General features: G+C 41.0%; 1 protein-coding gene across 2 annotated transcripts in view; it reads right to left on the minus strand.

Moving 5' to 3' along the window:
• Positions 1-17562, minus strand: part of osbpl6 (oxysterol binding protein-like 6) — a 156073-nt gene that overhangs the window by 27666 nt on the left and 110845 nt on the right. For both annotated transcript variants that reach the window (XM_080198910.1, XM_080198909.1), the window contains 4 exons: positions 16518-16605; positions 5235-5488; positions 4627-4764; positions 2258-2321 (listed from right to left, as the gene is read on the minus strand). In XM_080198910.1, coding sequence (XP_080055036.1) covers positions 2258-2321; positions 4627-4764; positions 5235-5488; positions 16518-16605 — 544 coding nt within the window. The remainder of the gene's footprint in view (positions 1-2257; positions 2322-4626; positions 4765-5234; positions 5489-16517; positions 16606-17562) is intronic.

Raw genomic sequence — 17562 nt, forward strand, 5'->3', positions numbered from 1 at the left:
TGATGAAGGCCAGCATCCCATTCGCCTTCCTGACCACCTGCTGCACCTGCAAGCTGGGTTTTTGTGACTCATGCACAAGGGCCCCGAGGTCCCTCTGCACCGTCGCCTGCTGCAGTTCTTCTCCACGTAAGTAATAATCCTTCCTACCATTATTCCTACCAAAGTGGACCACCTCGCACTTGCCAACATTAAATTCCATTTGCCATTTCCTGGCGCATTCGCCCAGCCTATCTAGATCCTTCTGTAGACTCTCCCCACCCTCCGCACAATTTGCTTTTCCACCAATTTTGGTGTCATCAGCAAATTTCGACACCCTACACTCGGTTCCCTCCTCCAGATCATCTATATAAATGGTAAATAGCTGAGGCCCCAGCACAGACCTCTGGGGCACTCCACTAGTCACCATCCGCCAATCCGAATAGCACCCATTGACCCCCACTCTCTGCCTCCTATTTGACAATATAGATGATCTGGAGGAGGGAACCGCGTGTAGGGTGTCGAAATTTGCTGATGACACCAAAATTGGTGGAAAGGCAAATTGTGCGGAGGGTGGGGAGAGTCTACAGAAGGATCTAGATAGGCTGGGCGAATGGGCCAGGAAATGGCAAATGGAATTTAATGTTGGCAAGTGCGAGGTGGTCCACTTTGGTAGGAATAATGGTAGGAAGGATTATTACTTACGTGGAGAAAAACTGCAGCAGGCGACGGTGCAGAGGGACCTCGGGGCCCTTGTGCATGAGTCGCAAAAACCCAGCTTGCAGGTGCAGCAGGTGGTCAGGAAGGCGAATGGGATGCTGGCCTTCATAGCGAGGGGGATTGAATATAAAAGTAGGGAGGTCTTGCTGCAGCTGTATAGGGCATTGATGAGGCCGCAGCTGAAGTACTGTGTGCAGTTTTGGGCGCCGTACTTACGCAAGGATATTTTGGCCTTGGAGGGAGTGCAGAGGAGGTTTACTAAGCTGACGCCGGAGTTGAGGGGGTTGAGCTATGAGGAGAGGCTGAATAAATTAGGCTTGTACTCGTTAGAGTTTAGAAGAATGAGGGGAGATCTCATTGAGACGTATAAGATGATGAATGGGATGGATAGGATAGAGGTGGAGAGACTGTTCCCACTCAGAAAGGATAGTAGGACTAGGGGGCACAGCCTCAAGATAAAGGGGGGGCGGTTTAGAACGGAGTTGAGGAGGAACTTCTTCACTCAAAGGATGGTGAATCTCTGGAATTCTCTGCCCGTTGAAGTGGTGTAGGCTGCCTCGCTAAATATTTTTAAGACGCGGGTTGATGGGTTTTTGATAAGAGAGGGGATTAAGGGTTATGGGGAGAGGGCGGGAATGTGGAACTGAGCCACGACAGATCAGCCATGATCTTATTGAATGGCGGGGCAGGCTCGAAGGGCTAGCTGGCCTACTCCTGCTCCTATTTCTTATGTTCTTATGTTCTAACGTGCAAACTCCACACAGTTATCCAAGGCCGGAATCAAACCTGGGTCTCTGGTGCCATGGGGCAGCAATGGTAACCATTTATTGAAGCAGGGTTGATATTCAAATGAAAAACTGACTTATTTCATTTAACTGATCAAAGAAACACGAACAAACTGGAAACAAATACTCCACCATTTATATTGTTCTCTTACTAGTTTCTTTCAGTGGCAATATAAACCTTTTGCCAGTCACACACACCCCAGCATCTGCCTCACCATGAGGCACACCATCAGACTTCTAATGATTGATACATTAAGAAAGGTCCTGCACCCAATGCTTTCCAGCAACTTCAGAAATGATACTTTAGAAGAATACAAGTCGCGATAATTTGGGCTTTTCAGTAAGGAAAGGGACCAAGTAGTGATCAGTCTGGAGAAACATCCAATGCCAAGAACACCTTAATTGATCATAGGATTTAGACTACTTCCTTGGACAAAATACCTGATTGGCAGTTTTAAATCACTTAACATGTGCTGCTCCAGATTCTATGAACACCACCACAACAAATGCTATCAATTGTCACATGTATTATCACCATGTTCTTTTATAAATCCATGAAAAATATCAAATCAGTGATAAAAAGAAAAGGCGGTGTAAAAATAAACATTCAAGTGAGAACTCAAAAACATTTCCAGCGATCCAACTCCACAGCCCTTAGAGTTACCCAGGCTACATGGAATTATATCCAACCTACCGACTTCACACCTCAATTGTCTAAGTGGAAAATGTAATCTCAATTCCTGTTTTTAAAAATGTATTTTTTAAAAAGTGTATACCTTGCCAAAAGACGAATTTCTTTGATTCACAATGGCAGGCAGAGATGGGTGGATGGTGGCTGACCTGTAAAATGAAATTTGGAAAGACATTTTAAAAAGGAAAGGACCATCTGGTTACTTTCTTTATTGTACAATACACACATTCTTTATGTACATTCCTTCTTTAATGGAAATTAGCAATAATAAGGATTATCAAATCTTTCATAACTGCAGAAACATTTAAGGTATTAGGTGCCAACAATATTGCAAGTATTGAATACTGCTACTGTAAACTTGTAGCACTCCCACTGGGTGAAGGATGCAGCTACAGCATGCCAAGTTTACATAGTTAGCTTCCCATTCTACATGTAGACATAGTATATTATATAAGATATGCTGACTGAATGTTTGCACAGACATGGGGTATTTATGATTGGCAATAACAATGTACTTTGCTGGAGACACACAAATCAGGGATAGTATCTGTGGACAGAAATGACAAGTCAATTTTGTCAGAACCTGATTTCAGACTTCTAGTATTACGTTGAATTGAAATTCCATTCAGCTAAATTGTGAATTTGAATTCGATAAGTGTGAGCTAGCATTAACAAGGGCAAAGAAACTGCCTGTGGATACTCACCTACTAGCCTTCAACTAAAAAAAAATCATTATTGCTCCAAGTTGAAGACTATTTGGAGGAAGCACTGAGTGAAGCAAAAGCAGCATCCAGGGTAGACATACATATGTTAATCTTTTAGAATTCATAGGGATTTTCACAGTAACTTCATTACAGTGTGAATGTAAGCCACCTTTTGACTAATAAATAAACTTTTTAATTTAGAAGCCATGGGGATAGACAACCAGACGTACAGAGAGAATAAACAATTGTATAATCGGCAATTTATTTGTAGAAGCAGGCGCAGATTCCATCTAGCAGCTTGTAAGCCGGTTCTAGCTAGCAGACCAGAAGCAAGAGTGCAGAAACGTTCATGGAGACAGTTAAAACTAAATCTTCGCTGAATCAAGGGACATTCCTCAGCATTACTACTCAATTGTGTACAGTGCGGTAGCTACAAGCTGGCCTTTTCTTATAGATTTATTGATTTGTTTAACAGGGAAGTCCTGAAAGAGTTCAGATCTTGTAAGTGTACTTTGGAACAAAAGAGTTAATTTCTATTTAAAGTGTGTGGGTGTATTTAGTATCTGTACATAACTGCCTTAGATCATTATAGTCCTTTTGCGTATAAATTTTTTTCTTTACTGTAATAAATAGTATTTTAATAAATGTTTCACTATGACTAGGCTGGTAACTGTTCTCACTGAGTCTTGCACATGGCTCCTTACACTATTACTGTAAAGAAAACTATGAACCATCACAAATTGGTGTTTCCAAGTTGGGACACCCTCAAAGATAACATCAGCCAAGTTTGAGACATTCAATCAGATGCAGCCAAGAATGGTGATAGACACAGCTCCTGAATATCCCCCGCCTCTATCATTGTGCAGTTCAGAACAAATACAAAAGGCAAGTTAAAGTATCAATTGTGTCCAGTGAAAAATTCTATTTTGCTTCATCCTAAAGTTTCCACTATTCCACTACCATTGATGCCAATCTAGTTGCATCCACATGAATCAAGTAGTGTCTGAGTATACAGAACACAGCAAAGCTACAAGCTGATAATCTAGCTGTTGTGCTGAAGATCTGCACACCTTAACCAGCTGGATCCCGAGTCAAGTCATTCAGTGCAGCTATGACAATTGCAATTATCCAACAACATAGAAAATTGTTCCAATATGTCCTATCACCAAAAGCAACATAATCCTCAAACAACCAACTACCACCCTATCAACTTCCCTTCAGATATCAGCAAAATTTTGGAATAGTAATCATAAGTGCTATCAAGTAATTCCAATAATTTTCTCACTATCCTTCAGTCAGCTTTTGACCTCATCACAACCTTGATCCAAACAAGTGAAATGACATCAAGACAACATTCAACCAAACCTGGCCAGCCTCAAGCTTCCTGTTTGGGCTGCTTATGCAGTGCCCTAGGATCAAGCCAGACAAATTTCAACCCTTATATGTTTAGTTCTTTAAGATTGACAATAAAACATTGTCGACTTCGAGTTGCTGTATTGAAGATGATATATTTCAATAGACAAACTGCTTATATTTTGTTTATGGTCCCTTTACATCTCTTAGAGTTTTGAGATATACAATGTCAGATCAGTAGAGAAAGTTTGACATTACATTTCTTCACTTTACCATGTAATTGAAAAGATCTTTATAATGATTTAAAAACCAAGTAGAACAGCTGAGAATTAAAAAAACTTTTCACTTTGAGATCAATCAAGATTTATATAGCAATGGATTGGGATATGAATCATACCTGCTCAGCAAAAAACCTGAATCCCTTGTCTTCTCGAATACATTCATATGTTTCCCCAAGCACTGGATTAAAAGGTTTAAACGTAGCTCTGTAATATGTTGTAGCATATCCTGAAACTGCAAACGTAGCAACCATAACCTAGAAATTGAAGTCAGAATGAAGATTGGAATAGATAAAGTCATAAACATGCAGAATATACATTCACAAATTTCTAATAACATCAATTATATAATATTTATCAAACTAGCTTTTGTTCATAAAATTATTCAAGTCAAATTTTGGTACAGGAACAAAAGTTCCAGTTCAAATTTGAGTTTTAGATACCTTACTAACAAAATGTTGAGTTTAATTTTATAAATTGTGTTCCATAAATTGTATTTTAATTTACAATAGGAGTATTTGTCTTGAGATATGCAAGCTCAATATAGCAACAGTAACATTACAATCACTGTTTTAAATACCAACAGCAACATTGCTTAACACCAAATACTGATCTTTACAGAGGGTCAATTTTTTAACCAGAATAAATGGATCAGAACAATCCGTAAAATGCTTAAATAAACAAGGACATTAAGTTAGAATGCGATAGGACTGATCCTGTAGATTACCATTCGATCATACGGATCATCTGTTTCAGCAGCTTTGTCTAACAATTCAGAATATTCCAATTCTTCACATAGATGCTGCAGAGTGTTTAGGGGTTCATTCAGCTCAACAGGCATGGAGACCTTGGATAGGTCCTTTCCAATGTTATTTCTCAAAATATTCCATAGATTGATGCAACTGGTATCAGGTGATGGTGCCGGGAGACATGTACGCCTGCCATTTCGGAATGCACCACTAACGAGCTCGCCATTAGATACTGTAAGAAAAATTAATCAGACACACAGTAAAAATGTCATTCTCATATATTAGGTCAAAACATTAATTCACATTTCCTTAATGTTATGAATAGCTAATACTTAGTGTATGGGTTTGCTACAATAAAATAGCAAATTAAGGTACACATCAGCAATATTCACTATATAGCATACGCACAAAGAAGTGATTTGCAAGATACCAAACATTAAAATAATCAGGCTGCTCACAACAGAGAGAACAGGGTGCTCGTACTGGGTTGGGGATGGGAAGATGAGCATCCAACTCCAAATGCAAAAGGTTGAGTCACTTTGGAGAAAACAGGATGAAGTGCAAAAGGAGCAGTAAGCACGGAGAGGTGGAATGTGTCTTTGGAGGAATAGCGAGCTTAAGCCATGTGGGGGTGGGAAGGAAAGGGAAGTGTGCCTAGAAGTGAGCAGTGCAAAGTGAGGAGGGCAGGAGCTACATAGCCAGGCAAGACCAGGAGAAGCTGTACTTCAGAGTTTGGGGGCTCTCTGAATCATTGGTGAAAGTTGTGGAAGACAGTGAGACTCCGGCTAATTTGGTCAGCCTGCAATAAATGGGAAGGAGCTGAGCTGAACAAAAGTCATTCACAAAATTGATACGGCACAGAAGGCAGCCGTTTGACCCATTAGATCTGCAATGACTCTCCGACTCACCTACTACCATTCTCCCATCTTTTCCACGTAACCTTGCACATTCTTCCTTTTCACATAACAGACTAATTCCTTTTTGAATGCTTCAATTGAATCTGTCTTCACCACACTTTCAGGCACCACATTCCAAACCCTCACCACTTGTTGTATAAAAAGTTTCTTACTTCGGTTTTGCTTCCTTTACGAATTACTTTAAATCTGTGCCCTCTTGTTCTTGGTCCTTTCACAAGTGCGAGCTATCTATTCTGTCCAGACCCCTCATGATTTTCAATACCTCTATCAAATCTCCTCTCAGCCTTCTTTTCACCAACAAAAACAGTCCTAACTTCCCCAATCTATCTTTGTAACTAAAGTTCCTCATCCTGGAACCATTCTTGTAAATCTTTTCTGCATTCTCTCTAATGCCTTCACGTCCTTCCTAAAGTGCAGTGCACAGAACTGGACACAATACTCAACTGTTGGGGCCCATGCAGCATCTCTTTGCCAACCCTGATTTTGTTTGAGGCTCAGGCATATTCCTCATTTAACAATTGTCCAAGACTCAACCTGGAAACAAATGGCCCAGGAAAGTTCATAGCAAATGAAGGTCACAAAGCCACTGGATTTGGCCTGCAACGGTCAGATACACGCATAGCCTGGGGCAAAGTTGTTCAATCGATTTACTTAATGAGCATTTACAATCTAATGATAGGTAGGATAATAATGCCAATTTTGGCTGTACGTCTGCCTTTAATTGATCCACATATAACAGCCTGGAAACCAGAGGTTAATTGGTGCTGTGTTGGTTCATGGATCATGGACGAGAGATCAGGTTTTATGAGCTTCATTTCATTGTTAGAAATAATTGGATTTTTAAAGATGTTTATGATCTGAACTTTCAAGCTCTGTGCATTATTTCCATTTGTATTTCATCTACACTTGCATCAGGAAACAAAAGCCATCAGTTCACAAACGTGACATAGGAGGTGAGGAAGAATGGAACAAACGTGAGGAGGAATGGAATGGACTTTGAGAGAGGAGATAGAGTGGGATGAAAATGAGGAGGGGAAGAATGGGACATGTGAGGAGGGAAGAATGGGATGGGTGAAAAGAGGGAGAATGGGATGTGTGGGGGTGGGGGGAGAATGGGACATGTGGAAACAGGGAGTATGGGGTGAGAGAGGATGGGGAACATAAGACCAAGGAGAAGTAGGCAATTCAGCCGCTCGAGCCTGCTCCGCCAGTTAATACGATCATGGCTGATCTCACCTTAGTCTCAACTCCATTTTCCTACCTGTCCTCCATAACCCTTCAACCCATTAACCCATTACTAATTAAAAATCTGTACATCTCCTCCTTAAATTTACTCAATGTCCTGACATCTACCCCAGGCTGGGGTAGTGGATTCCACAAATTCATAACCCTTTGAAAGAAGTAGTTTCTCCTCATCCCTGTTTAAATCTGCTACTCCTTACCCTAAAACGATGAACACCTTATTCCAGATTTCTCCACAAGAGGAAGCATTTACTCTACATCTACTTAGTTAATACCTTTCATCACCTTCTGAACTCAATTAGATCTCCTCTCATTCTTCTAAACTCTAGAGAGTATAGGCCTAAACTGTTCAATCCCTCTTATAAGACAAAACACTCATCTGTTGAGTGTTGGCGAGGGATCACTTTGGGGCTAGTGACTATAATTCTATTACTTTTAAGATAGCTATGGAGAATGGTAGGTCTGGTCCAAAAATTAAAACTGGGGCAAGGCCAATTTTGATGATATCAGGCAGGAACTTTCAAAAGTTAATGGCGGGGGGGTGTGTGTGTGCGCGGGGTGGTGGTCTGTGGGAAGGCAAAGGGACATCTGGTAAGTGGGAGGTTCTCAAAAGTGTCTTAACCAGGGTTCAGGGTAAGCACATTCCTTTCAGAGTGAAGGGCAAGGCTGGCAGAAGTAGGGAACCCTGGTTGGCTTGGCATATTGAGGCCCTGGTCAAGAAGGAGGACACACATGACATGCATAGGCAGCTGTGGTCAAGTGGATTCCTTGAAGAGTATAGGGAGTGTAGGAGTTGAGAGAGAAATCAGGAGGGCAAAAAGAGGACTTGAGATTATTTTGCAGATGAGGCAAAGGAAAATCTGAAGAGCTTCTACAAATACATAAAGAGTAAAAGAGTAATAACAGAAAGAGTAGGGCCTCTTAAGGGTCAACAAGGTCATCTATGAGGTCAAGGTCAAGAGATGGGTGAGATCCTTAATGAATGTTTCTCATCCGTATTTACTGTTGAGAAAAGCATGAATATTAGGGAACTTGGGGAAATAAACAGTGATGTCTTAAGGCGTGTACATATTACAGAGGTAGTGGTGCTGGAAATCTTAAAGCGCTTCAAGGCAGATGAGTCCTTGGAACCTGATGAAATGTATCCCAGGACATTGTGGGAGGCTAGAGAAGAAATTGCAGGTCCCCTAGCAGAGACATTAAAATTATTGATAGTCATGGCTGAGGTGCCTGAAGATTGGAGGATGGCAAATGTTATGCCTTTGTTTAGAAAAGGCTGCAGGAATCAGCCTGGGCTTATTCCTGCAGCCGGAGAGTCTCACATCTGTGGTGGGTAAATTGTTTGAAGGCATTTTGACAGACAGGAACTACAAGCATTTAGAGACGCAAGCACTGATTAGGGACAGTCAGCATGGCTTTGAGAGTGAAAAATCATACCTCACAAGTTTCGTTGAGTTTTTTGAAGGTAGATGAGGATAATGCGGTTGATTTGTCTACGTGGACTTTAGGAAGGCCTTTGACAAGGTACCACAAGGTAAGTTGTTGCATAAGGTTAAATCTCACAGGATCCAGGGTGAGGTATCTAAATGGATACAAAATTGGCTTCTTGAGAGAAGCCAGAGGGTGGTTGTAGATGGCTGTTTTTCAAGTTGGAGGCCTGTGACCAGCGGTGTGTCTCAAGGATCAGTGCTGGGTCCACTGTTATTTGTCATTTATATTAATGACTTGGATGAAAATATCGGAGGCATGGTTAGTAAGTTTGCAGATGACACCAAGGTTTGTGACACAGTGGACAGTGAAGAAGATTATCTTGGATTGCATTGGGATTTTGATCAATTGGGCTATTTAGCTGATGAATGGCAGATGGAATTTAATTTAGAGAAATGCAAGGTGATGCATTTTGGTAGACTGAACCAGGGCAGGGCTTACTCAGTTAATAGTAGGGCACTGGGGAGAGTTACAGAACAAAGGGATCATAGTTCCTTGAAAGTGGAGTCACAGGTGGACAGAATGGTGAAGGAGACGTTCGGCAGGCTTGGTTTCATTGGTCAGAACATTGAATACAGGAGTTGGGATATCTTGTTGAAGTTGTACAAGACATTGTTAAGGCCACACTTGGAATACTGTGTGCAATTCTGGTCACCCTATTATAGAAAATATATTATTAAACTAGAAAGATGACAGAAAAGATTTACTAGAATGCTACTGGGACTTGATGGTTTGAGTTAAAAGGAGAGGCTGGATAAACTGGGACTTTTTTTTCCTCCGGGGTGTAGAAGGCTGAAAGGTGATCTTATAAATGCCTGTAGATCCTGGCTCTCAAAATACCTTCAAACAATTTACCCACCACAGATGTGAGACTCTCCGGCTGCAGGAATAAGCCCAGGCTGATTCCTGCAGCCTTTTCTAAACAAAGGCATAACATTTGCCATCCTCCAATCTTCAGGCACCTCAGCCATGACTATCAATAATTTTAATATCTCTGCTAGGGGACCTGCAATTTCTTCCCTAGCCTCCCACAATGGTCTGAAATAATGAAGGGCACAGATCAGCTAGTTAATCAATATCTTTTCCCAAAGGTAGGGGAGTCTAAAACTAGAAGACATAGGTTTATGGTGAGAGGGGAGAGGTACCAAAGTGTCCAGAGAGGCAATTTTTTCACACAGAAGGTGGTTTGTGTCTGGAACAAGCTGCCAGAGGTAGTAATAGAGATAGATACAATTTTGTCTTTTAAAAAGTAGTTAGACAGTTACATGGGTAAGATGGGTATGAGAGAGATATGGGCCAAAAGCAGGCAATTGGGACTAGCTTTGGGGTTTTAAAAAAGGGTAGCATGGACAAGCGGGGTCGAAAGGCCTATTTCCATGCTGTAAACCTCTATTGCTGGAATCAATCTAGTGAACCTTCTCTGAACTGTCTCTAACGTCACTTCAACCTTCCCCAAATAAGGGGACCAAAACTGTACACAGTACTCCAGGTGCTGTCTCACCAATGCCTTGTATAGTTGCAGCAACACTTCCCTACTTTTATACTCTATTCCTTTGGCTATAAATGCTAAAATTTCATTTGCTTTCCTTATTATCTCCTGTACCTGCATATCAGGTTTCTGTGACTCATGCATGAGAACACCCAGATCCTTCTGCACCAAAGAACCCCAAAGTCTCTCTCCATTTAGATAACAAGTTGCCTTCCTATTTTTCCGACCAAAATGGATGACCTCACATTAAACTCCATCTGCCACATTTTGACCCATTCACTTAACCTATCTATATCCATTTGTAAATTTCTTATTTCCTCATTGAGACTCACCTAATATAGTGTCATCTGCAAATATGGCTATAGTACCTCCTATCCTGTATCCAAATCATTAATATAAATTGTAAACAGTAGGGGCCTGAGGACCGAACCCTGTGGCACCCCACTAACTGCACATTGTCAACCATAAAATGACTCATTTATCCCAACTCTCTGCCTTCTGTCAGTTAGCCAGTCATCTATCCAAGCTAATAAAGATAGCAGATGTAAGCACTGGGAGCATGGGGTATGTGAGGAAGGGGAGAGTGGGAAATGTGAGAAGTGTAAGGAGAAGGACAATGAGAGGAGAGGGAAGAGAGCACTTTTTCCTGTAATGCTCACAGATGCTCAGCAATCTGCAGATTACTGCACATTAAAATTTCAAGTTGAGGCCTGCTTATTTCAGCAACTTTTAAAATGTAAACTTCCCAAGATGTGGAAGTAGTGCTCAGAAAGTTTGCAGCCCTCCTAGTACAAAGAAAGTTTTGAGGGATAATGCACCTTAGTAAGCTTTAACAACAGCTCAGAAGAACAGTTATTATAATTCATTTTTACAAGTTTAATTAGCAACAGCCCATAGGATTTCCATTTGTTTACAAAAATAATTTAAGATGGTTATAACCATAGAAACCATTTTATTGCATTACTAATTGACATAGTATGCCTGAACCTGACAAGGAATCAATTAAATATTCAGTGAAATGTAGGTTCATTACTCAGTTGTTCACAATCACCCTTACTTTATATATTGAAAAGTATTCCTCAAGGAGGTGGAAAGTGTAAGTAATTATACTTTAAGATTCATTGCCGCTCTTTGAGTCGTCACTATCATATCAGAAATTAAAATTCATGTCAAGTAGGAATAAGGTTCATTAAATTTGAACTCTCTTCCCATTGGTTCAGAAGGCAGCTAATCATCTATTTTGAAAAATCTACACAAAGCCACATAAAAGGAGGAATTTATGATTACATGGTATAGGACCTTCTCCATCTTTAACCCTAATACTTTAGTCTGCTCCAACTTTGTTTCTCCTCATCCCTTCTTTGCAATTGCTTTCTCATCCCTTCCCCAAACTGATTGCTCCATGAAATTCTCCTCTGTTTCTTCAATTAACTGCCCGACTTCTACAAAGCTCTTGACGATTAAGTCATTTCCTCTTCTCAACTTCCAATATCTTGTATTGCCAAGCTGTCCCTATAGTATCAATATCCCAATTCCCTTTAAGATGGTTATTGTTCCTTTTCAAAAAAAAACCCTACTCTATTCTGTCAAACTAACACCCGATCTAAAACATATACTTTCTTTTCAATGTCCTTGTAAGTATCAAGGTTAACATTAGCATCTCCACGGTTACATCGTCCACCAATTGCTTTCAAATCCTTCCTGTCTTGATTCTGATCCATTCATGACACTGAAACTGCCTGACTCAAGTTAACCAAGGAGACAAAGTTCAATGGTGTTAGTCATTCTACTTTCTTATCTCTTCTATGAAAGGGAAATTGTGTTAAACAAATTTATTAGAATTAGTTGAGGACGTAACAATCACAATAAAGGGGAACTAGTAATAGTAAGTATTTGGATTTCCAAAAGGCATTTGATAAACCTTTGACAGAAAAAGCTTTCTGCACAAGATAAAAGCTCAGCTGGAGTACTGTGTGCAGTTTTGGGCACCGCACCTACGCAAAGATATTTTGGCCTTGGAGGGAGTGCAGAGGAGGTTTACTAGGCTGATACCGGAGTTGAGGGGGTTGAGCTATGAGGAGAGGCTGAATAAACTGGGCTTGTACTCGTTAGAGTTTAGAAGAATGAGGGGAGATCTCATTGAGACGTATAAGATGATGAATGGGATGGATAGGATAGAGGTGGAGAGACTCTTCCCGCTCAAAAAAGACAGTAGGACTAGGGGGCACAGCCTCAAGATAAAAGGGGGGCGGTTTAGAACGGAGTTGAGGAGGAACTTCTTCACTCAAAGGGTGGTGAATCTCTGGAATTCTCTGCCCGTTGAAGTGGTGGAGGCTGCCTCGCTAAATATTTTTAAGACGCGGGTTGATGGGTTTTTGATAAGAGAGGGGATTAAGGGTTATGGGGAGAAAGCGGGAAAGTGGAACTGAGCAGCGACAGATCAGCCATGATCTTATTGAATGGCGGGGCAGGCTCGAAGGGCTGGATGGCCTACTCCTGCTCCTATTTCTTATGTTCTTATGTTCATGGTATTAGTGACAACACATTATTATGGATACAACATCAGCTAACAGCAAAGTGAAGGTTAATGGATCATTTCCAGGGGGCTTGCTGAGGCCGAGGCAATGTTGCCATAAGGCAGCCATCACCACAGATTCCAATATCTGGGACAAAAAGGTATCTGAAAGGAAGGCCATCATCTCCATCACCCCAAAGCCCACCAGGAAACCACCATGTGGTCACTGCACATGGCTGTGGAGTGGGGTGGGGTGGGGTGGGGTGGGCGGGACCACCATGCTGGTGGAATACTAGTGAGGTGGGAAGAGCTTCTCCGTTGGCCGTCTGCCACACTTCCTGCCATTGACAAACTGGCATGGCAGCAGGAAGACGATAGGCTCTCCCTCCAATGATTTCCAGCACCATCTTGTCAACTTCCCTGTCTCCTCGCACGTTGCTAAAGAACTGGTAAAATCCAGCCCAAAAAGAGTGCAAAGGGACATAGGTAGGTGAAATTGGTAGGCAACAACTTGCTAGATAGATATAATGTGGGAAAATATAAGGTTACTACTTGGTAAGACAAGAAAAGGAGAACAACGGGCAGGTCATTACAACTGGCATGGTTCCAACACAAAAAGAGTCAGCAGGGAAAGCATCCCTGCTGATTGCAACAGTCCCAGCTCCTTTATTATGGAGACAGTGTGCCAAATGGCTGGCAGCTCTGTAGTCCCAGCAGTGCCTTTGGCAGCAGTGACCAAGTCTATGACTACAAGCAATCTCCAAATTCCAAGTCCAGGAGCAGCTAAATATGACAGAGGTGGAAGACAAGTTGAGCAAGAGTGGGGCGAGCTGGGTGAAGGGCTTGATAGAGGCCAGAGGGGTAAAGAGCGTCTGTGTGGCCCGAAGTCTGGGACAGGGTGACCTATTGGGTTTTGCCCCTGCTGCTGAACTCCTCCCCTCAGCCTCAAAATTGAAGTTGGGAAATGACTATGGTTAATAATTGGCCATTTAAGGGCCTCAAATGGGACAAATGCAGGCAGGCCACCTTAGGACTCACCCCGTAACTCTGCAAAATTGAGGACAGGTGAATGCCACCAGGGGAATTTTATGATCCCCATCCCTATCAGTTCATTCAGAACAGAATTTAGAAAATACTTCTTCATACAATGGGTAGTAGGAGGATGAGGTTTCTCCCACAAGAACCACAGATACAAGCCCAATTAATAATTTTAAATCTTGTTTGTTAGGGACATGAAGTCATGCTGGGTGAATAGAGTTAGGGATACAGGTCAGTCTTGATCTCATTGAATGTGAGCTCGATTGCTGTGAATGGAAACAGGGAAGGCTATTGGAATTGAAGGGTTTCCAAACACAGAATTCTGATCATATCATCTGACAGATTTACTCAATTTATCAGGAGCTGAATATCCTCAGACTTCTTCATACAATGGGTAGTAGGAATATGATAGCTGTTTTAAAGGGCTATGTTTCAAACTAAACCCTCCACTTTACAGGTTTGAAATACTGCTTATCCCATTCCTTTATTCTTTTGAAGGAGTCATTACTTTAGCCACAGCACCTATATTCTTTCAACCTCTATCCCAAAAATACCCGCTCATGTTCACTCCTTTCTAAAGGTCGTCTTAAAAAAACTCTTCAATCATACTTTTTCGGTCCTTTTATCATTTTCATCACTTGCTCTTTGCACCCTCCACTGTAAAGTGCTCTATTCTCCTACATGAGAAGCACTACACAAATGCAAGTTGTTGTATCTGTTTGACATATATGTGGTCATTTGAACCACACTGTTAACATGTGAGACTTACTCACACTCGTACTCTCTTCATCCCAGAGTTAAGGAAACGGCCAACACATCTCCAGTATTAAGGATTTCTGACTATTATGAATATTCAATTATGTTTTACAAGAGATGATTATATCTTAAGAGCAGCTGAGTACTGTCATTTGAGGTCTTTTGTTTCAGGAGATAAAGATAAACTGACAACTCTTGTAATGTAACAGTGGAATGATATCCAATGACTCAGTAGGATAATAACTTGCTGTAATTCAGTTAATGAGGCATTCTGTAATACCATTCCACAGTAGTATACAATTATCTTTCAATGCTTGAAAATGAATATAGCTGATAAGATTATCATGGTGAACCGGGACTGACATAGATAACCAGGTGGTAATTCAGTACCTTTCTTTCCAAGGCTCTGCTAATCTATGTCCTGTCCTTTCCATTGCTCTCCTCTTGAGTGCAGAGAATGCTAGCCTGCACTGATTAAACTGGAAGAGGAGCTGCTGCTTAAAGTATAAAATGTGCACCGCATGCTATTTCCTTTAATATTCAATTAAATAAGTCCCAATATCATTTCAATTTAAATCAGCTGAATTGGCATGTAGTTATGGAAACTGTGATCTCACCTACCAATGCTGCATTAAAAAGTAAACTAACCTTAGAAAATGGAAGGAGATTAACAAAATCAAAGAAAAACTGATTAAACAACAGCATGGAGACAATAACAGGTGAGAGATCAGCTGGTAAACGTAGCTTAAGATATCGCTGAACTTATGACATACTGCTTTTTGATTTTTTTCTATCTACATGGCAGTTAGCAGTAACTTAAAGTATTTACCACGTGGAAATGAATCATTTGGTGCAACAGATCGATTGAGATGACTGTGCTTCGCTCACCCCTTAACAAACTCCATCAACATATCTTGCTCTTCCTTTCTCTCTGTCGTGCTTATCCATCTTCCCTTAAATATCTCTGTCTGAACAACTCCCGGTGAGTTTCACATTCTAACCGCTCTCTGAATAAAGTACTTTCGCCTTGATTCTTTTTGCAATTTATTAGTGGCTATCCTATATATGTCTAGTTCTGGTCTCATCCACAAATGGGGAAATCTTCTTTCTGACAATGCTATCACACTATCTCATAATTTTAAAAGTTTCGATCAGATCGCACTCAATTTTCTCTTTTCTTGAGAAAAGAGCCCAGAAAATTCAAGTTGGCCTGAAAAGTATCACCTCTCAGTTTTGGTATTAGTCCAATAAATCTTTTTTACACCTGCATCCATATTCTTTTAATAATATGGAGCCAAGAACTGTTCACATTGCTCCAAGTGCATTTTAATCAACAATTTTAACTTTTTAATAAGTTAAGCACTATTTCTGTTTTTCGCTCCATCCTTCTAGAAACGAATCTCAATACTTTGTCTGCTGTAACACTGCCTTACACTGCAGCACTTCTTTAGTGATTTATGTATCTGTACCCCAGACCTTTTGTTCCTCTACCCAATTCAGGTATTTATTTTCCAAGGAGTATATAACCTTCTTTATTCTTCCTACCAGAAATGAACTCTCTCTCTCATATCCAGACTGAAGTTAATTTGCCAATTAAACAACCATTCTGCAATTGTAGTCACATCTTCCTGTATTTTGTCATATTCTTCCTTTATATCAAATATATCCCCCATTTTGATGTTATCCACAAATTATGCTTCCAATTCCACATCATTATGAAAATAGTGAAGAACAATAGCCCAATAACATGCACGCATGCACACACATTTTTAAAATCCCCTCATCACTAACTGATATTGTATGTTTTTGTTCATACATTGTCGAGAAACTGTCTCTCCAACACTGGCATTGTCTTCTGAAATATTGTCACTGACATCACTAACATACGATTCATCATCTGATCCCTAAGGATTAAAAACAGAAGTATGAGATTTGTTGTGAAAGAAAACAAAATTGTTTACATCTTGACTCAAGTATCATAAATACAAGTAGGCTATATGTAGGAACCTACTGCAAGTCAGTTTTCACTGCAGCTTGTTAACACACTGCAGAAAATAACAGACTATTATTCCTGACCTCAGGCAGTGCGCTTCAGGTTGAAGTGCCTGCAGGCACTACACACTTGAAGTGCAGCCTTATCCAAACCTAGGAGACTTCTAATAAGATATAAAAAATATATAAATCAGTGAACAGTACAGCACAGTCTGTTTTAGAGGAAAAAAAACTACGAATGGCTGAGTTTTAACCTGAAATTGACCACCACAGGTTGGACTTTCAAATTGGAACAGGAACACGATGCCTAGATAATTTCTGGGTCCTGACAGCATGCCTCAACTGCAGTGCTCATGCAATGCAATTTTGAAATGTTAATTCCTTAATTGGACAGGAGGTGAGCACAGTGCCCATGGGGGCTGATGGCAGCCACGATGGGGCCTATCACTACCTTGCTGAAGGGAACAGACAGCACCTTGGTGGGCTAGCAGCATGAAAGCTATAAAAAGATGGCCATGTGGCTTAATGAGCAGCATTGCATTCAATCTGGAACAAGATCTCACTACTTCTCAATGCATCAAAGGCTGGGATTCACTGAGAAACCTGCCGCGGGAAGCAGCCTGCCATTGGCTGGTGGTGGGATCTTCTGGTCCTGTCGTTGAACACACCATGTGCCACCAAGAAACCCACAGGGTGGGTGACAACGGCAGCCACCATTGGCGGGACCAGAAGGTCCTGCCAGGGTGAATGATCAGAAAGTTCCAGCATTTATTTCTCCACACTTTGACCCCAACAGCTGCGCAGTAACAAGCATCAGACTGTTTGATTTTGCCAAAAATCACATTTAATAATTGCAGTCTCGCTTTTCC

This window comes from Carcharhinus amblyrhynchos, chromosome 11 (assembly GCF_965287045.1).
Source record: "Carcharhinus amblyrhynchos chromosome 11, sCarAmb.v2.hapA, whole genome shotgun sequence".
Lineage (NCBI taxonomy): Eukaryota > Metazoa > Chordata > Chondrichthyes > Carcharhiniformes > Carcharhinidae > Carcharhinus > Carcharhinus amblyrhynchos.